This window comes from Salarias fasciatus, chromosome 20 (genome assembly GCF_902148845.1).
Source record: "Salarias fasciatus chromosome 20, fSalaFa1.1, whole genome shotgun sequence".
NCBI lineage: Eukaryota > Metazoa > Chordata > Actinopteri > Blenniiformes > Blenniidae > Salarias > Salarias fasciatus.
In genome coordinates, this window is record NC_043764.1 from 21,582,714 (window position 1) to 21,602,775 (window position 20,062).

Here is a 20,062-nt window from a genome sequence, read left to right on the forward strand (position 1 = left end):
CACACACACACACACACACACACACACATTCCTTTCCAGTCACAACACAGTACATTCCCAGTAGGTGGTCTCTAGCTACGAAGTGCATTTACAAGAGATTATTAATAGTTTAACAATTATGCTACATCACTCAAAATGTAATAAAAAGTGATGTTATTTTGGCAGATATGTGAAATTTGTGTCTCACTTGAGAATTCCTTTTAATTTATTTGATCTAATTGCCCGACAAATATCCATATCCATCCATCATCACAAATCTCATCGAGTGTAAAGCTGCGTGAAACTGAAGCGCCTCTGACTCTGTGCATCCAGGACAATCCTCCAGTGTTTCTATTTAGCAACATTATATATACAGTGATGGATTTGTTTTAAGTTTATGCTGAATCCCAACTTTTCCATGTGATCCAATCTGAATAAATAACTCAGTGGCGTCGTGATGAAACTTGAAAAACAAACAGGAATGAGATGTCTCCAGCAGGATAAAGTCAATGGAGAGTTGACTAATTTCCAAATGAACTCAAACAGGTTCGGCTCGGGCCTCGTGATGTTAAGTCGATTGAAATTACAATCTGAGGAGAACTCCACCGAACCATGGGAGAGAGACTTAAACTGTTCATTAGATTTTCGTTTTAGATAATGTTATCTGAGGTTATAAATAAATATATTGATTTGCTCCCATAGGCAATTTTCATCCATCTGAAGAAGGGGGTCAATATGCACCTTGCAGGGAAACGATAAGAATGGATCATTTAAGCTTATACATTTGTAATAGTGGCATTGTGCTTTATTTTTCAATGGCTTGCTCGTGTATCTTGCATTGCGTGTGCTTGAGGAGGAGTGTTACGGATATGTGATCACACAGTGTGGAAGAGCAGAAAGTTGTGACCCGGCAGGAAATCATAAAACTGCTTTCAGGTGTTTTCTCAGTGGAGATTACTCAGAACTTTTGATCTGATATTTTTAGCTTCTTCATCAGTCACAATACAGCAGCGCACTATAGATACACATTAGCTTCTCATTAAAGATGCATGATCCAGTAAAATGCATTTTTAAAATACTAATACATCTGAATGTCTAGCCTGCAGCTATAGTGGATGTGTTATATGTGCAGCACTTTCTGTGCCAGTGAGAGTGAGTGAAGCATTTCAATCCTTCAGACAGACATGCAAATTCGCTCTTGTTATTAAATGCACACGGGGTTCTGCAGACTTACTTAAAAGATCAGTCTGAAACATTTCCACAACTTCATAGTGAATTTTTATGAGCGTGCTAAAGCAATGCTGCAGTGAAACACTTTTTGTGATCCCTGACAATGAAAATGTATTTTATTGTAAACCAGAATGTGAAGAATGGAGATTTTTAAGGCTCCAGCAGTGGTTGGTACAGGCAGAATCAGACATTTGCAGGGAAACTTCACAGTCTTCATGACTGATATTTATAATCGCTGTGCACGTTCTTAAAATTTTCCTTCTGAAACAAGAGTCCTGACCCAGATCACTGAGAGTAAGGCTGTGAAGTCCTAAACCACCCATGACCACCTTGTTGTTTAATTGCAGTTTAATGGAGAAGATATGGCTTGTTGCACTCACATGATGGGATTCACTGCCATCTTGTGGTGAGATAATGATAAAAGCACATGTGTAATGGCCCAGAGCTGTGGGTTAAAGCATCCCAGAGGGTTTTTCACTTCCTCTTGAAAGAAAAAAAAAAAAAAAGTAATTTATGGATCCATTAGGATGATTGCACCAGAAGCAACGTGACCGGTTGGGGATGATTTATGACCAATGATCATAAGAGCTAGAGGCATTACATGATGTTAAATGGCAGCATACATTAAATATCCATCAACATTACACAAAACACACGATTCACACGATTCAAAAATATTCTGAAGTACAAAATACTCTTTTAAAATCCATTTCAACTATTAAAATACAACTTTAAAAAAATTAAAAGTGGTTTCTGAATATCAGAGTGAGAAGTTTCACTCGTCTGGCTCATCCATTGGTTTGTCGTCTCTGTCCAGTTCGAGTTGTACGCACTCTTCAGAAGTCCTCCTCTTTGCCGCCGCGCTCCGCTCGCGCTCCTCATCCAGTTTCTTGTAGTTGTAATAATGCATGATGAAGAAAAATATCCCAGGCACCAGCATGAGGACGCCACAAGCGAAGTACATGTATTTATAATCTCCAAAAATATCAACCAGAGCGCCTGAAAGAGAGAACACACACAGATAAAGACACTCATGTTGTGTTGGTGAATGAAATCTCAAATAAATGTTTTGGGGTTTTTTTCTGAGAAATCGCGAACCTGAGAGTGGAGGTCCAAGAAGCACTGGAGCGCACTCGATAATGGTGACAAGTCCAACCGCAGTGGAGAAACGCTGAGCTCCGACAAGGTCCATCAAGACTTCAAAGAGCAGCGCGGAGAGCATCCCGAAGGCCAAACCGAAGAAGACGGCGTACACGACCAGACCCGTGTACCCGGAGGCCAGAGGGCACAGCAGGTGACACACGCCATTGTAGGAAACGGCGAAGCTGAAGAAATATTGTATTCTCGGCCGGATCCACTTGGTGTTGCCAAGAAGGCCCGTTACTGGTCTGATGAACATGTCCACCAGAGCAAAAATAGAAAGCAAGAAAGCCGCTGAATATTCATCCACCCCCATGTCTTTGGCGTAGGGAGTCAGAAAAACCACAGGCGCGAAGAAACCGAAAAACATCACCACATTACCGACGAGGTAAATGAGGAAGCCCCGATGTTTGAAGAGTGAGAAGTCGATGAATTTGTTCACGCAGCCCTGACAGTTGCTCTCATTTTGTTTTTCCTCGCTCAGACGGGGAGCCGGCTGCACGCCGGGGTCCGCAGCGGCCGCCTCCCCGGCCTCTGCCCCGTTACACTTTGCTGATCCGTTGTTTGGCTTCGGTTTGACACTTTTGTTGACTGGTCTCATCAGAGCGCCGGCTACGCAGCAGTTCAGAACAATAGATCCCAGGATGAGAAAGCTTCCTTTCCAGCCAAAAGAGTCAAAGAGAAACTGATTGAGGGGAGCCAGAGTGGACAGCAGAACCGGGCTTCCCGTCATCGCCAGTCCGTTCGCCAGCGGCCTTTTGGCCTGGAAGTAAGTGCCGATGATCGTCAGGGCCGGCTGCAGGTTGAAGGCAAGACCAAAACCTGTTTGCAGAATCGAACAGAAGAAGAAAACCCCTGAAACCTTGAAGTATGAATCTGTGTTCAAAAACAGACTCATAAACAGATAAAAATAAAAAGGGAAATAGTTCCAGCAACTACAAACAAAGCAATCAACCATGAGCTTGTATTAAACACATGGCTGCTTCTTTTATGGAAGTTCAAGCCTTTATCCAGGAAGTGAGTATATATGGTCGTCTTTGGGTTTTTTCATTTATCTTTTAAACCCCTTTAAGCTAATAATTGTACATCAATAACAGTCAGACACAGTTAAATATCGCTAAGCATTGAGACAGGTGCTGCCATTTGCACAAGATTCATGCATATTTGCTGTAATTGATGCATTTACTGTAACAACGTGAGAAAAGCAATGCTGAAGTACATACTGTAAAACTAGTGTGAGGTTTTTATATATCACTTACTGCACCATCATTCACATTTTTGTGTTTTACCCTTTGATTTTTACCCAGAATTTTTAATTGAATTTAGACATAGAAACTCGGGAAACTTGGGAAAAATGTGTCTTGTTGGATTATTATTTAGATTTCACTATCAGCTGTTATAAAAAAAAAAATAAAGGGAGGGAAAGGGGGTAAAGTCTAAAGATGCAGTGGAATTGTTGGACAGTGGAGCACAATAGTATTCAGTCAGTATTTTTACCAGAGTCCAACGAGGAATGGATTTAATTTAGAGACTTTCTTCAGATAAAAATTGTGAAATATGTGTCAATTTGTTCAGAAAAATGCTTTTCTGACATTTTTTTCACAGGAAACCTAATTGGCAGATAATTGTGTGTTTATTTACACTGACTTTAAAGTGTTGAAATATGCTTTGCAAACACTATAGGGTATGGCCTCTACATCGTGTGCACTGTGTTCATTGTCCTTGAATTATTTATGACTGTTAAAGTCACAGTGGATCGTGACCTGAGCCTGATTCTGCAGAGATTTCTTCTGGGTGAAAATTAGTTTTTCCGTTCCACTGTCACCTTTGCGACTTCATGTGGGATTGTTGGTTTTTTTTGTTTGTTTTTTTAGGGGTGGGGAGATGACTACTGACATAATGATTGTTTATTTTGAGATAAATTGCTCAACCACTGCTCACACAGAGAGTTGTTTTCAGTGACAGTTGATGCATCTCCACTCGATTATAGATTGAATTTAAAGTCTAAGAGACTTGTTTGCTCTCTGTTAAAAACACAGTCATGTGGACTGGTATACATGCAGACACGGTTATGGTAAATTCATGTAATTTAGAGATTTTCAACATGTAGAATCAACGTTTTTCTGGCATTGTGTTGCGGCGTCGCAGCTGAGGCAACTATTTCTGCGTGACGTTGAACGACACTTTGTTAAATAAACAGACAAGCCTCCCTGGCGTAGTGCGACATCCTCCAGTGGCAGCCAGTCACAGTGAGCAAACATTACCAGGAACAGTGAAAAGAAGAAGAAAAAAAACACCTCTGGATGACCTAAAATAAACCTAAAAAAGTGACTAAATTTGGGGGCATTTCTCACTAAATCACTTGTCACAAACACAATTTACCTCCAATGACTCCAACACAAAGATACAGATGAATGATGGAAGTGCCAAAAGATGCAAGCACCATGCCTGTGCACACCATGAGGCCTCCAACCATGACCACCGGTCTGCTCCCGTAGCGGTTCACCAATATGCTGCTGACAGGCCCTGCACACAGGAGAGCACAGTTCAGGCCTGTTTTTACCAAGTCTCGAACAAAATGTTGCTTTGCTATTTTTAAAAACTGCACGCTGAGAACGCGCATGTTTCTGTTCATGTATTTGTTGAAAAATCAGACCAAGTATGACACTGACCTGCTGCATACATTGAAGCAAGCATGACTGAGGAAACCCAGGCAATCTGACTGTAGGAAACTGAGAAAAAATCCTGAATCTCCTTGAAATAGATTGTGAGGGACTTGGGAAATGCATAGGAGAATCCTATAGAGATGAAAGAGCCGAAAACGACAGCCCAGCCGTAGCCTCCATCTGGTGGGGTGTAACCCAGATTGGCTGCTGCTGCGGGGGGCATGTTCCAATCGCCAACTGTGAAATAGAAACAGGTAAAGGAAGTGAACGGCAAATAAACAACTGCACACTGCAGAGAAAACTGCAATATTCACAGAATTTATGGCCCAAGCACATATAGTCGACGTAGCGCAGGTCCTCACTTGTGCACAGTCCTGGAGCGTGTGCGGTCCAGACTGAGCGCCCTGTGGCTGTGCCTCACCGTGACTGTCCTGCTCAGAAGTACTGCAGCTGCGAGGCCTTTGATCTCATCACGTGTGCCTGAAGGACAAACAGAAATGACCATAAGTAACAATGCAATGACCCAGCTGAAGCTGTTGCACAAGAAATTCCTTGGTCATAAGCCAAGTTAAACGCTGTCTGCTCGTCTTGACATGTAACTTTTTTTCTATTTGATTTTTTTTGGTTTTGTTTTGTCGGGACTTTGCCTGATCCTGCTGAGCTCTTTGCTCTATATGTGTGCAGTTTGTGCAGGCGCCAGCCAAATTTGCGGGAAGGGTTGAAATCCTGGATTAGAATATATCATGGATTGAAAGAAATGGCAACAACATAAAAAAAGAAATAATAATAAAAATAAGAATCAGATTAGAATAAATGAAGCTTTGTCAACCCAGAAATATGAATATCTCTGGGACACAGCAGAGGATATTCTGTTACCTATCTGACAAAACGTTTCAAGAAAACTTTCTGGAATTACTGGAATGGATGTTTCAAAATATGAACGATACAAAATGAGCACATTTGACTCAACAGGGTGACGTGTGTGTCTTTTACAGTCTTTCTCCTGTGAAAGGGATGTGGGAGCTTTTATTTGCATGTGCTCAGAAGGCGGCAGGTCACATCTCTGCAGGAGCCATGAGACACTAATGTCTAGATCAGGGGTGTCAAACTCATTTTAATTGAGGCGACATGCAGGAAGGCATTTTGAGTGAGGCAGCCAATAAACCAGTGCCGTAATGACCTTTGAATTTAAACTTTAAAGGTTTTCTTTATTGTGGTACAGAGGACGAAAAGTCAACATCAACACAATTTTAATATGTTCTGGAGCAAAATACAGTGATGTGTTGAAATATTCGGGCTTGTTTCTTTGTACATCCAAATTACAGTTGTGAATATTTCACTTGGGACTTCTGTGCATATTCAGAGGAAATGTAAGTATCGTTAGTCACTCGGACTAACATCTCATTATGTCACTTCAGCATCACAGATTCATGTAAAATGTTTTTTTTTAACTGCGCCTGGTCTATTAAAATAGTACCCATAATGTCAACTCTAAGCTCAATTCTGATATTTCACATTTCTGCCTTTTAAAATATGCAGTGAATGAGAAATACACGTGTTTTAGTACGGTGTGGCTGACGTCACGCCAGACAAATGACTTATATTCATCACTGATGGCTCCTTTTTCCAGCATAGTGCTCCAGAGAGCTGGAACTGATCCCAGCTCGCTGTGGGCGAAGCCACGCTACACTCTGTTGAAACAGAGTCACCAAATAATCTCAAGTGCATTTTGTTGACTGTAGGAGGAAACTGTTAAAACTCACACCTGCACAAATAAAACCATCCCGGACTCAGTCTGGTCACATTCTTCAAAACCTTTATCATCTGTCAAGGACATTTATCTTAAAACATGAACAAACTAACTGCCCCCATTTAATAATTTGGCTGTTTAGGAAAGAAAAAAAAAGATTATAAAGGCTTAGTGGGAAGTTATAAAAATAAGTTGGGCTAAATGGGGACAAGCTCAAGCTCCCATATGAATATATAGAACCTCATGTTGTTTAGAGCAAGGATTTCTAAAGTCTAAGACTGTGATCCTCCCTTCGGACAAAGCTTGGAGAAAGACACCATTCACCCCTTTATGTTTCTTAACTCAGCTCGGCTCAGCTCCAAGATGCCAGTGGGATCATAATTATCACAATAATCCCAGAAATTCTCAGCCGCTGAACCAAAACCATGGTAATGTTGTTGTTCCTTTGACTTCAGAGAAAAACAGAATGTCCTATAAAATGTTTTAAAGACTGAAAGTTTGAAAAACAGCATCTCTACCATGTCTCTGCAAACAGAGTGAGGATTATTATGGGTTCTCCTTTGTGATTATAAGACTTCAGATGGTCATCCTCATTTCAGAAAAACTCATGATGTGGAGTTTAATTTTCATAGCCGAATGCAATAATGTGCAAATTCATATTCATGCATAAGATATTTATAGATATATAAGACATATTGCTCATCGTGTTTTGCTAGTTTAACACAAGAGTTTTCCAAAACTGGACGTTTTTCTGTGAATCTGTCAAAAAACTCTGAGTGAACGTCTCAGATCAAATTAGGTTGATGGCCTACAGTTCATTCATGTACGAAGAGGATTTTAACTCTTCTGTATGAATGACTGTTCTGGCACAAGGTGCATTAGTGCAATAATCTTAGCATGAAGATCAGAACTTGCACTGGCATAATTAAGATCGTGTCCCCAGTTGATGTCCGAACATGTCTCATCAGGTGAGAATGTCTGTCCAACATTTCTCATGAAAAATCTCTTCATGCAGTTGGCAGGACCCAATAAACCAACGATGGAGTATCTTTCAGCTTAAAGGTAGCATTGCAATAACAAGAAACGTGACTGTATTGTGGAACTAGCTGCACGGTCGCCAGATCACCTCTGAAAATTTGGTAGAATATAGAGAATTTGTTAAGGAACCCCACAGAGAGAGCAAAAGCTACAAATGTGTACAAAATGAGGCATGCTCATGTGAAGTAGGCGAGTCTCCTGTAGTGCAAAGAATGAAGATGTGAAATGATTTAATAAAACTGTAACTGTCTGGCAGAATAGGGACTGTTTGCTTGTCAACAGTGAGGGTGAATCGTTGCACCTGGCATGCGTTATACCTAAAGGCTTCCTTTGATGCAGAACAAGATGATCAGGTTTTGGAGTGACTTGAGCAGTCACCCAGGTCACATATATTTGAGGGAGGGCCATGTTTATTTTTGGAAAATTCTTTCTGTGTGTATTAGAATATCCTGTTTCTCAGTAGTGAAAATGCTGAATCACAGGTCCCAGATCAGTCTGCGAACTGCGAGTCAATTGAAACGTCTAACATGTGGCAGAATTTTAAAAGAGGAGAGAAGGCGGGCATAAAGACCAGTTTTTTGGGTTTTTTTTTTTAACATATTGTTGGTTTTTTTATGACATTTTAACAACGAACTTATACATCATTGCCAGCATTGTCAAAAGAAGGGAGAAAGCAACTCGATTTAAAGGTGTAACCTGCATTAAAATGATAGAGTGCATATGACTTTTTTCCAATTCAATTTAACAGTATTGCTAGTGTTTAATTCCAAATGAATGTAGAGTATAAGTGAATAAATACAGTGTGGACATTATTGCATTTTGTTGTTATTAATTACAACCACTCTGCCCTTGGAGTGTGACTTACACACTTTCCCTTCCATTGATTCCAAGTCACCCTTCCTACCTCAACAAAGTCCGCTTTTTTCTTTAAAATGCAGCTGACTATGATAAACAAACCCGAAACAGCATTTCAACAATTTCTCCTCAAATAACCGATTCCTCCTAAAATAACCAATTTATAGATAACATTTTAAAAACACTTACAGGATGCCGGATTTGTCGTGCAGCTTCACTTTGGTTAAAAAAAAAAAAAAAAACGTGGCGGAGTGGGACGTCACACCACTCACGCAGCTCTGACGCTGCAGGCCACGCCCCCTCCGCCATTCATGTTGTTAAACTGCTTGCTGCGTGTGAGGCTCACTGTGTTTTCTTTACTTCAAATAACAGATTATTTATCTTATACGGAAAACCAGAACGTGAAGACGTGGCATATGATCTAATATTCGATCATAATTCAGTTCCGTGAGGATGTCCGTCCACATGTGACCTCCACTCTGCTTGTGTAACACCGTGTCATAACAACATTCCCTGCAGCCGCCGCTCCTTCGGCAGACCTGACGGAGGAGTTCCCTCTCCGCTGATTTCAAATTTTCAGCCGCAAGTTACTTCGACATGCTTTCCAGCGTGAGACTGTGCATGTCCCGACGCGTGGCCGCCCTGGTGCCCAGATGTGTAACTTCCAGATCGGGGGGATTTGTGGCAGCAGCCACCGGCTGCAAGCAGCAGCAGCGGCGGGGCTTCAGCAGCGCGGAGCCTGCTGGTGTCAGGGTAAGACCTACACAGAGCTCTGCATCCACCTATATTTTTTTACCCGGATTGCACTCAAAAGTACTGCTTTTGATTGAAAATTCTTAACCCTCTTTGAGGTAAATGGTTACTTCCTAATGTCAATGTCATTCTTCCAAGCTAAACAGGAAGTCAGTAACAAGCATGAGTTAATAATTAACTGAGACACTTGTCCATGTTTTGCCCTTTAGTACCTCTTGCTTATTTTTAACACATAACACAATGTTTTGATGACTACGGTGGCCCAGAAGGGTCAGTACAACTGCAAAAGCCACAGCAGTGTTCAGCAATTGGAAAAAACAGACTTTTGTTCCGTCAAATTTTTCTGACGGACTGGTTTAATTACAGGATCAGTTTAATAGAAATTTTATGACAATTTCAACACAGTGACCAACACTGCTGTGCTATGAAAACACACAACATTAATCACAATCATCTAGTAGCAGCTCTGTTACAAACGTTTCATTAAACTCTCCCCAAATCAAAATAGTCCGTCATAAAATACTGTCCCTCCTCAACTTCCATTGTGGATTAACTGGCCTTTGCTTTTCCGTTGTGGCTTTTGCTTTTTTGGAGTGTTGGCAATTATTTTATACTTTGTTAAAATAAGTAGTAATTACACTTAGGCTGTATTTCTTGATACTTGTAGTTTTATCTGTCAGCCTACTGGTCATAAAAAAAGGGTTAGGGTTTCCCACAACACTTACCAAAACAGCATTGCTGCTTAAAAATAGGCCAAATCTGTCTTTTTAAAATTAGACAAATTACACAGTCGAACATTATAAATGGCACAGCAAACTTGGAATTTGTTCATGCTTGGAAGAATAAATTAAAAGAAATGTGAAAACACTGCATACAAGATCAAAAAAGAGGCAAAATAAACATATCAAGAAAGACAATAAGCTGCAGACATGCAGGAGGGTTGGTGGGTAATGATGTGCGCGGAGGGCATTGTAATCGATAGAAAACAGGTGAAAAAGAACCTGGAGAGGTGGCGGTTCGTACTGGAGAGAAGAGGAATGAAAGTCAGCAGAGACAAGACAATACATGTTTGAAAGAGAGGAGAGCGAAGTTAGAGAGAGAAGAGATATTGAAGGTGGATGAGTTCAAGTTGTATTAACTATCCAGAGCAATGGACAAGAAGAAGAGAGTGCAGGTTGGATGAAGTGGGTGGAGATAAGTGTCCACTCTGATGTGTGATGGAAGGATTGCATCAAAAGTGAACGGGGAGATTTAGAAGACAGTAATGAGAGCTGCTACGATGGCCGCTTTAGGAGAGGCAGTGGCACTCTCTTAAAGACAGGAGGCTGAGGTGGAGACGGTAGAAATAAAGAGTCGGGTGTGATAGAAAAGATTAAAGGCGAACAGATGAATGGGACCGCTCAGGCCGAGCAGTGGAGAGGCAAAGCCTGAGAGGCCAGTTTGAGATGAGTGGGCTTGTTGTGCTGGGGAGATATAATACAAAGAATGTTTCAAGTGCAGTTGTGAGGGATAAGAAGAAAAAGACCTCAGAGAAAGAGGTGAAGGAGGACTTTACAAGGTTAGCCATGGGAAGTAATTGCAACTTGCTTGAAGTTAACTACGGTGGTTTTTATGACAGATGCTTCTCCTTGTACAAGTCAATACTGAAATAAATCATCTAAGTAATGTGAGTTAAAACATTCGTTTCTTGGCATTTCTGATTTGTCACCGATCTGTCTGCTCTGTTCCAGGTGCTGTATGACGGACTTTGTCCCATATGTGTGACAGAGATCCGCTTTCTCCAGTATCTGCAAAAAAAACAACCTGGGAAGGTAGATTTTATCGACATCTCTCTGCCTGGCTACGACGGAGCCAAATACAGAGACGTCAGCTACGAGATGGCCATGGAGGAAATGCACGTGATCGATGAAAAAGACGAGGTGAGCACGCGTTGCTCTCGCTTAACCCAGAATCATTTTGATACGCCGGACATTCTCAGAGTGTGGATGCTGTGTCGGCAGGTTCACCGAGGAGTGCCAGCCTTCGCCGTCATGTACGGCGCGGTGGGACTCGGCTGGCTGGGCCGCTTCATGATGTGGGCGCCTGTCAGGCCACTCATGGACAAATCTTATGCCATATTCGCCAAGAATCGTCTGAAGTGGACCGGGCGTGGGGAGGAGTGCGCAACAGGACGCTGCGAAAGGAAAACTCCTTGACGAAGCAAAGATGGCGAAGATAAAGGAAACGGACTGTTTAACTATGATAGTTAAGCTTGCTTAACTGATTTATAATGTGTGCTGCAAAAGTTTTTTTTTTTGCCATATAAAAGGTTTTGCAAAATCATCATTTGCTGGTTCTTTATTAACTATTCTTCTTACAAATTAAAGGTTAAAAAAACCTCCTTGGCCATTTGATCCCCAGATTTCTCCTACTGTGTCCACCTTGATGCTAGCTGGCGTCCACAGCAGAGGTCTGCGCCGCACTTTGAGAACCACGGCACACATTTTGTTCAGATGTTCAACCTTTCATAGTAAAACGTTTAGTAATTAGTTGAATCGTGTGATTTGTATAAAGATGAAGGTTTTATGTTTGAAAGATGAGCGCTGTTAAGTTCCACAGTGGAAGCGTGCGCTGCAGCTGCTCCCTTCTTGAAGCACCTCGGGGGACTGTGTGATCTGCATGTTTGATTTCACTCTAGTTTTAATCCGGATGCCCTTCTCGATGCTTCCTGAGCAGGTGGCTGTTTGGGGTCCCTGCTCAGTGGTGAACTGTCCGCTGCAGGATTTGAAAAAGCTCACTTCCCTGACCTTGACGGCTGCACTGACTGCTGGTTTCTGATCATGTGATTTGTCCTTTTTTCTTTCAGGATTAGCTTAAGTTGATTTCGTCAAGAAAAAAGAGATCATATCAGAAAACAGTCTTTACTGCCATGTTTTCTTAATACGTATTTCTAAGCAGTAGCGGAGAGGTTTGCAGGTTGAATCCCATCTCTGAAAGCTTCTCTGACTAATGTCCCCAGACTCCCACCTACTCCCTGAATTGCTAATATACAGTATGCAGCCAAGGTTAGCCATTGATATAACTGGCTAAAAGGATATAAATAGTTTCAACAAGTGTCACTCTTCACTGTGTGGAGTTTGCATGTTCTCCCTGACTATAGTTTCCTTCAGGTACCCAGGTTTCCTCCCACAGTCCAAAAGCATGCAAGATTCTGAGTTTGCTCTGTGATAGACCTGTCCAGGGAATGGATGGATGGATGGATGGATGGATGGATGGATGGATGGATGGATGGATGGATGGATGGATGGATGGACATGGCCTCAAACGAGTTCAATCAAAAGTGTACTGTCTGTCCACTAGAAGAAGAAATGCAGAGCGTCTGCCACTAGATGTCACTGTGAGTCCAAAGTAATGCCTGCTTGACGTGAACCTGCCTTTAGAGCAGTGATTGATGAACAATGAGACTTTATTTTGTTTCTTTTCTTTTCTTCCCAGCAGAGCTCAGATTTTCACTTTGAAGCATGTTTGGAAAGTTACCCTTCTGTACTTCCAATTACAAAACCCCCCCGAGAGCGTACTATTTCCCTCAATTGTGATGAGCATGTTTCATGTGTTCCTCTTTGTTGCAACGCAGAACAGCATGTGCTGCCCGGAGGTTACATGAGTGTATGGAACAATTATGTTTACAAAACACTCCTATGGCAGACCAGTGCGTTGCAGTTCAGCCTCAATTGTGTTTGAGTGTGTTCCTTCTTTATTGGAACTCTTGTTAAGTGCTGCATAATTACATACACAGATAGTAATTATATATATATTTTAATATTATAGTTGTCAGTGTGTACTTGAAGAGGAGTGGAGAAAAGGACAAGATGAAGTCGGGCAAGGACACATTTTAGCAACATTTTAGGAACTTTCTTGGTGCAGGGTGCAACTCTTTTCTGTAATAAAAAAGCAATACGATACAAAATGAATTCAATACAAATAATTTGTTAGGAACTGGCATGTTTCCTTTAAGAATAACACAAACAGAATGTCTGTATAACCGAGTTAACACAGAAATGTTTGTCATAAACAGCAATTTCAATGTGATTAATTCACAATGATTTTAATGTGTAAAGAAGTTCACCATTAAAAAGCAAAAATTACTTATGTGATTCTCTCACTAATTGGGATATTTACATGTCATTTCTGAGGCATCTGAAGCATGATCTGAATTCATGATCCCGATCATGAACCCTGTATAAACCCTGTTTTCCTACTGATGTACCTTCAGATGTGAGAACAGCTTCTGAGAAGTGAAGTTCCCATAAGTCCCTGCCCTATGTATTTGGAGCAAGGTGTGTATTTGTGTGTGTCATGTGCTGTGACACAAGCCAGGCTGCCACCAAGTTTAGTCTTGAGCTAATCAACAGTGGCAGCACATGATCTGTGTGGTCTCACTGAGCATTGGCTCAGCTGGCCCGAGCCCCCCCTCCCTCCTCAGCTCGGCCAATCAGACTCAAGCCCTGCACTGTGGAAGGAGTGAATCAAGTGTCAAAACACAGAAGAAATACAAGTAGTGATAGTCTGTCAAAACCTGTCCTTTGGATTTCTGGGTGGAAAGTTTCTGGAGGGAGAATATAGAAGAGATCAGAAGTTGATTCTGTGTTCAGGTAAACAGTGACTTTATGTTTTAACACATTTTCCCTCAAGGTGAGGAGGACCTTTAAGCTGCTTTCTCTGATGACCTTCCCCTACTTAGATGGACAAGACCTGTCGTAAATCTTTGACTGTTGCGCGGCTGAGCTCTAAATGCATAGAAAGTGTCAACAAAGACTTTTCCCCCTCAGTATTGATTTACTCTGTTATATCCTCAAGATGTGAGCTAAAGGCAAAGCGTCTCACAGCTGACATTGATGTATTGATAGAACCTCAGAGCGTGTTTGCTTTGAGGTGTCATTTTTCCATTCATGTGGGGAAGTGGTGTAGGAGGATTACAGGGGAATGCAATGTTGTTGTAGGATTTGATCTGAGTCCTATCTGATCAGCTTTCTCTAAAATCACGTTTGTTTACACCGGTGACAGTGAGTATTAGACGAGCCGTCAAGATGGCAGGACAGTAAGATGATCCCGTGTTAGAGTAGGTTTAATTATCTCCTCAATAAAGTATATCTGAATCTCAATCCTTATAATGGTAGATGCTCGTGGGTGTTTGTCCTCAAAATTTTGTCCTCAAAGTTGTTAAAAATTGGCAAGTACATGGATTTAGGTGAGTCTGCAGTGGTAAATGAATGAACCGGTGACAGGTTCAAATCCAGCCGACACATCATATGAATTCTGAGGTTTTTTCTCAGAGAATGATGGAGCTGTAGCTCAAAGTGCTGCAGATAAGATACTCTAGTTTTACATCTGGACCAATTTCAACAATTTTAAATAATGTATTACAGTTATGGGAGAAACACACACCTATGGGTGAATCAGGATCAACAAATTACTTCACATGCATGTCTTTAGTACTGTTGGAAGAGTACCACATGCACACAAAGAAAACATGGAAATTTCACACAGAAAAGCCCCAAGCTGCACACTGACCTTCTAATGTGTTATTTCTGTATATTTTCCCAGGTTACTCTCGGATGAGCTAACACGGCCTAAGTCAAAGCAAGCTCGCCGACGTTTGGATTTAAGCAGAGCTCACCACACAGACTGAGACATGGGTCGCTACCTCAGCGCCAACAAAACCCTGAAATCGTACTGCAAAATCAGGTACACAATGAGCCTCCTCAGAAAGGACCATCATCTGGTCAAAGCGCCGCTCTACATGAACTCACACAGACATTCACAACCTCTTCAGCCTTTCAGATTCGCAAAAAAAGGTGCTTTCAAAAGTGATGCTGGCTCCACGTCTTCCTGCTTCCTCAGAGACCTTACTGATGGAACAGGGAATTTACATATAGTGCGTTTTTATTCAACTTCTAATAGGAGTGACTTCAAAGCAGAGGCTCCGGTCGGGGTATTCGAGGAGCCTCGGAGCAGTTTTCATCTGAACTCGCTGGGAGACCGTCTTGGTCAATCATTCAATCGACTGTCCAGACACATCAACTTGTATTTCAAGAAAAAGGACGCCTTGACGTTTGCTGGAAACGGCAGCCTTGTGGTCACAGCTGCAGAATACCCCGGCCGGTCGCGGAGGAGTACTCAACACGCTGCTGGAGAGCGAAGTATAGCTGAGAAGAAGGAAATGAGACAGGCCGTCAAGTGCAACAAGAAAGAGGAAAAGTCAGAAATGCCGACGACTTCAACGCAAGAAGCATCCAGATTACAACTGTTTCACATCAGCACCCTGGCAACACGATTCGGCGAGAGCTACAGCTACGTCGCTCATCATATCAACTCAATGTTTTCTCAGGAGTTTGCAGAAATTCAGAAGCAGGATCATGTGGAAAGTGGGGCTTCCAGCAGAGGCACGAACAGGAGGCATAGAAGAAGAAAACTGCCCAACACTTACATCACGGCAGCTTCTGACGATGGACCAACTCAGCTCAGTAACCACCAGGCGTCGGTGGAGAGCTACTACACCTCCAGCAGCTGGGAGGAGGGATACCTTCATTTTGCACGACATATTAATAAATACTTCGGTGCCAAAACTACAAACAACGTTCCGAAAAAAGGAAAACAAGTGAACGAGGTTAATAAGAACAATTACATGAGGAACTTCTCAGCACAATCTGCCTCACAAATTCAGCAAAGTAGAACAGCCGCGCCTGAATTTGGAGGCCTTTTCCACAGCAGCTCCAACGCAACAAACTTTGGTGAAAACTACATGCAGATGTCTCATCACATCAATCAGTATTTCAAAGGTGAAAGCGAACTGGATGTGGACGATGACAGAAACCTACTGATGGATCCTGGATTCCTCCCCAGCTCTGAAGAAGTGAAGGCCGTGTCTTTTATGGACTGCCTCCGTCACCCAGCAAGTGCCATTCCAGAGCTGCTGGACAGTTATCTGAAACTGAGCCGCTTGTCTAAGAATAGCAAATCACGAAGTGTCCGGACGTCACCGCAGGCAATAATAAATAAAAAGGTAAGCTCACTGATGTGATGATGAGGGAATATCAGTTTACCGGTTGTAAGAATGAAAAGAATGAAAATGAGTAACCTCCAGCAGAACAATCAGTTGTTCATCATGAACTGTTACGTCTTCCCAGTTTATTTTGAGTCGGAGGCAAGCGGACGAAATGACCTATGGACTGATGGGAAATCTCAGACTGGCGTCTTCTCCAGACGCTTTGACCGCCTGTGTGGAGGCGCTCAACGAACACCTCATCCGCTATCCCTCCTGCAAGGCTTTAATCTGGCAGGTCTGTTGGAAATCAGTTACACCTAGAAATATCTGAGCTCTGTTCAACCTCATGAAAAGGTCGGGTTTCTTCTGTGCAGGAAAATACAGCAGTCACATTGCTGAAACTAAGGAGGAGCTACAAACACCACCCGGGACTTCAGGCTGTCTTAAGAGAAACTTTGGCTTTGATTGGATATGTGGATCCAGTCAAAGGTCGTGGCATTAGGGTGCTCTCAATCGATGGTGGTGGCACAAGGTAAATCCTAAATGAGCGTTTTCTGTTCTTTAAAGATACAAAGTAATAGATGTAAACCTGAATATGGATCAACTCTTTCACTTAATACCAGGGAAAATCAAATTTAGTCCATCAAAAGGTAAAAATTGTTAAGATACCTTCTGTGATTTATTTGTGATTTTTTTTCCAAAATAAATCATATAATTGCTTGCAAATAGTTCTCTTTAGCAATTTCATTGAGAAACTTGATAAATGTTGTGTTTAATGAAGACTGAAAAAGTCATTAAGGCCTACATTTCTGGATCTAAATGCCTTTTATCATCGTGATTATTATTCATTATTTCAGTGTTGTGTTTTTTCCAGGGGAGTTGTTCCTCTGCAGGTTTTAAAGCTACTGGAAGCTGAAACAGGCAAGAAGATCCACCAGCTGTTCGACTACATCTGTGGAGTGAGCACAGGTGACAAACTGCAAAGTCATATCTTCAATCTAGTCAATCATTTATATTATATATATGTTTTTTTTTTGTTTTTTTTTGTGTTTTTTTTTGGGTCAGACTTAAAATTCTCTGTGTCTGTTTTTCAAAAGGTGCTGTGCTGGCTTTCATGCTTGGTTTGGCCCATTTCTCTCTTGAGGAATGTGCCGATATGTACCGTCGCTTTGGTTCGGAAGTTTTTCGACAAAACCCGCTGGTTGGCACTGTGAAGATGGGCTGGAGTCACTCCTACTACAACACTGAGACCTGGGAGGCAATACTACAGTATGACTCAGAGCACATTCTGACAGCGCATATAACGGATGAGACACCAGCTCTGACTGTATTCTCTGTTTTTCCACTCGCATAGAAAGAAACTGGGTGACAGATTACTTATAACAACTGCCAGAGATGAATTAAGCCCCAAGGTAAGTATGCCGTAAAAGATTACTACTGATAAACTCTCAATGAATTAATCAAAGGCTCACTGAAGTCAAGTTCATAAAATAGTCCAAAATAATCCACAGGAGCAACTGCATACATGAATCCAATTTAGTGAATGGATTTATGACAACAGGCTCTTGAGAACCTTGCTCTCTTTCGTGTGACACAGTTCAGTGTAAAGCACTTTGGGGACTGTGGTGACAAAGTACCATGTAAGCAAAATCCATTTACCATTGAAAATGTTCCAGGTTTCAGCCGTCAGTGCCGTGGTGAACTGGGGAACCAGTCCGAAGGCCTTCGTCTTCAGGAACTACAATCACACACCGGGCTCCCTGAGCCGCTACGCCGGAGGCTCAGGCTACCAGATGTGGCAGGCTGTCCGGGCATCTTCAGCTGCCCCCGGATACTTCCAGGAGTTCACCTTACAAAGTGACATCCACCAGGTTGTAAACCACAGTTAATTCTGCTCTAAAGAATTGTTTTTATTTAAATCAAGCAGCGATTTCAAGGAATAATGCCTTGAAAAAAAACCCAAGTTTTTAGTAAAAGAATTATGTTTTTTGAAAATATTATCAGTTTAAAAAAAAACAAGAAAATGAAAGTGACTGCATATGATTCCATATAAATTTATTAAGATGCTCTAGTTTCAAAATAAATGAAAATGCTGATTTTGGACTGCGTGTCTGCAGGATGGAGGGATTCTCCTGAACAACCCCTGCGCCTTGGCCGTCCACGAGAGCCGCTTGCTTTGGCCCAAGCAGCACTTCCAGTGCGTGCTGTCCCTCGGGACCGGTCGCTATGACAACGCCAAGAGGGGTCCCGCCACGTCCACGAGCCTGAGAGCCAAAATCAGCAACCTGATCTGCAGTGCCACCGACACAGAGGGGGTGCACACCCTCCTGGATGACCTCCTGGCCCCCAACGTTTATTTTCGCTTCAATCCCATGCTGAGCGCCGGCGTGTCGCTGGATGAGAACCGACCCGGGGTGATGGACCAGCTGCAGAGAGACACCCAGAACTACCTGGAGAGGAACAGGCCCAAGCTGGCCCGACTCTGCTTGGTGCTCGGCGCAGAGCGATCGGCCGTTCACAGGACTAAAGACTGGATGAGCGAGCGGGCCTGGGAGATGAAGCACAGATTCATGTGAAAACTGCGCGCCAGAAAGGAGGGTGACGAGAGGAAGAAACAAAAACAAAGGAAAAAAACCCTCCTAATTAAGCACACTTTAAATTATGTAATAATGTTTCTGAATTATTTGTATGATGTAATTATGATATTGGGTAAGTTATTGTCAACTTATCACATTATTGGTTTTATTACTGTATATTTAACTCGGGTATATTATTCCCAGGTGATAAAACATTAGTCATTATTACATTCGTACTGAAGTCAATGCTAAAATAATTTCTAAGCAAACAAACTATCGCTGCTCTGAATAGGTCAGACATTTTCTGTTATCTGCCATATTTATTGCTTTCATTTTTTCCCCCCATGTCATGTATTTTGTTTGAATACGCAAAACACAAAACGAGCACTTGATTGCACTTTATAAAACGATTATTACAGCGTATGTTATATAAATCACAATGTACAGATAATTCTGCAGAGAAATGACAATGTACTTTACAGTATTGCACATGTTATACGTCAAATAAATTATTATTTATGAGGCCTCTTTCTTGCAATCATTTATTAGCGTATTCCTGATTTCTTGAGCTGCCTATATTAAGTTCCTGCTCTTTTACAGAGTTTATTATTGAAGGAGAAGGCATGCATCCACTTGAGCGTGACGGGTTAAATCCTCCTGTGTCTGTGGAGGCCGTGCCCTCCACCACCACAATAGGCTGACTTTGTTTTCGCGCAGAACAACCGTCTTTGTGTGAAGGAGCGTGTGTTCGTGCCAGCCAGAGAGGAGAGACAAGATGTGTGACCCTTGGCCCCTCCCCTGACACTTATCTGAAAATCCGAAGGAGTACACACGAGGAAATACAACAAATATCTGACCCCTCCACAGAGTTTTAGATGACTTTTTGCTTGAAAAACATCCAGATCACGCCTAAATCTCATCTGATAACTGGTACATGACACGGCGGTGCAGTTCAGCGTCCCCCACACATCACAATGGAGATGACGCTGTATTCATGTGTGGATTTCACAATGGATTTATTATAGCCGGCTACAGGGTCTGGTTTAGCAGG

The 20,062-nt window shown here is 42.1% G+C and overlaps 3 protein-coding genes across 4 annotated transcripts; 2 read left to right on the forward strand and 1 right to left on the reverse strand.

Moving 5' to 3' along the window:
- Positions 1–1,161: 1,161 nt before the first annotated feature.
- Positions 1,162–8,878, reverse strand: LOC115407582 (monocarboxylate transporter 2-like). Of its 2 annotated transcripts, XM_030117981.1 has the most exons (6): positions 8,848–8,878; positions 5,437–5,495; positions 5,022–5,252; positions 4,732–4,875; positions 2,308–3,171; positions 1,162–2,208 (listed from the first exon to the last, which is right to left on the reverse strand). In XM_030117981.1, exons 3-6 carry the CDS (start codon positions 5,236–5,238, stop codon positions 1,985–1,987), a joined length of 1,449 nt encoding a protein of 482 aa, XP_029973841.1. In that variant the 5' UTR covers positions 5,239–5,252; positions 5,437–5,495; positions 8,848–8,878; the 3' UTR covers positions 1,162–1,984. The 2 variants fall into 2 exon arrangements, with proteins under 2 accessions (XP_029973841.1, XP_029973842.1); XM_030117982.1 differs by lacking the exon at positions 8,848–8,878 and having other exon boundaries at positions 5,437–5,503.
- A 92-nt stretch (positions 8,879–8,970) lies between these two features.
- Positions 8,971–12,038, forward strand: LOC115407583 (uncharacterized protein At5g50100, chloroplastic-like). Its single transcript, XM_030117983.1, has 3 exons — positions 8,971–9,411; positions 11,142–11,330; positions 11,412–12,038. Exons 1-3 carry the CDS (start codon positions 9,256–9,258, stop codon positions 11,604–11,606), a joined length of 540 nt encoding a protein of 179 aa, XP_029973843.1. The 5' UTR covers positions 8,971–9,255; the 3' UTR covers positions 11,607–12,038.
- A 1,896-nt stretch (positions 12,039–13,934) lies between these two features.
- On the forward strand, positions 13,935–19,534 carry LOC115407581 (calcium-independent phospholipase A2-gamma-like). The gene is made up of 9 exons (XM_030117980.1): positions 13,935–14,042; positions 14,995–16,453; positions 16,578–16,730; positions 16,810–16,967; positions 17,310–17,404; positions 17,533–17,704; positions 17,790–17,847; positions 18,112–18,306; positions 18,553–19,534. Exons 2-9 carry the CDS (start codon positions 15,083–15,085, stop codon positions 19,009–19,011), a joined length of 2,661 nt encoding a protein of 886 aa, XP_029973840.1. The 5' UTR covers positions 13,935–14,042; positions 14,995–15,082; the 3' UTR covers positions 19,012–19,534.
- Positions 19,535–20,062: the final 528 nt, after the last annotated feature.

Coding starts and splice junctions, on each gene's coding strand:
- LOC115407582 (XM_030117981.1), bottom strand. CDS start 5,238: ATGCCCCCCGCAGCAGCAGCCAATCTGGGTTACACCCCACCAGATGGA. Junction 3,172..4,731: donor TTGTGTTGGAGTCATTGGAG/GTAAATTGTGTT, acceptor TTCTGCAAACAG/GTTTTGGTCTTGCCTTCAAC. Junction 2,209..2,307: donor TCTTGGACCTCCACTCTCAG/GTTCGCGATTTC, acceptor TCTCTCTTTCAG/GCGCTCTGGTTGATATTTTT.
- LOC115407583 (XM_030117983.1), top strand. CDS start 9,256: ATGCTTTCCAGCGTGAGACTGTGCATGTCCCGACGCGTGGCCGCCCTG. Junction 9,412..11,141: donor CGGAGCCTGCTGGTGTCAGG/GTAAGACCTACA, acceptor GCTCTGTTCCAG/GTGCTGTATGACGGACTTTG. Junction 11,331..11,411: donor TGATCGATGAAAAAGACGAG/GTGAGCACGCGT, acceptor CTGTGTCGGCAG/GTTCACCGAGGAGTGCCAGC.
- LOC115407581 (XM_030117980.1), top strand. CDS start 15,083: ATGGGTCGCTACCTCAGCGCCAACAAAACCCTGAAATCGTACTGCAAA. Junction 16,968..17,309: donor ATCGATGGTGGTGGCACAAG/GTAAATCCTAAA, acceptor TGTTTTTTCCAG/GGGAGTTGTTCCTCTGCAGG. Junction 17,705..17,789: donor ACCTGGGAGGCAATACTACA/GTATGACTCAGA, acceptor CCACTCGCATAG/AAAGAAACTGGGTGACAGAT.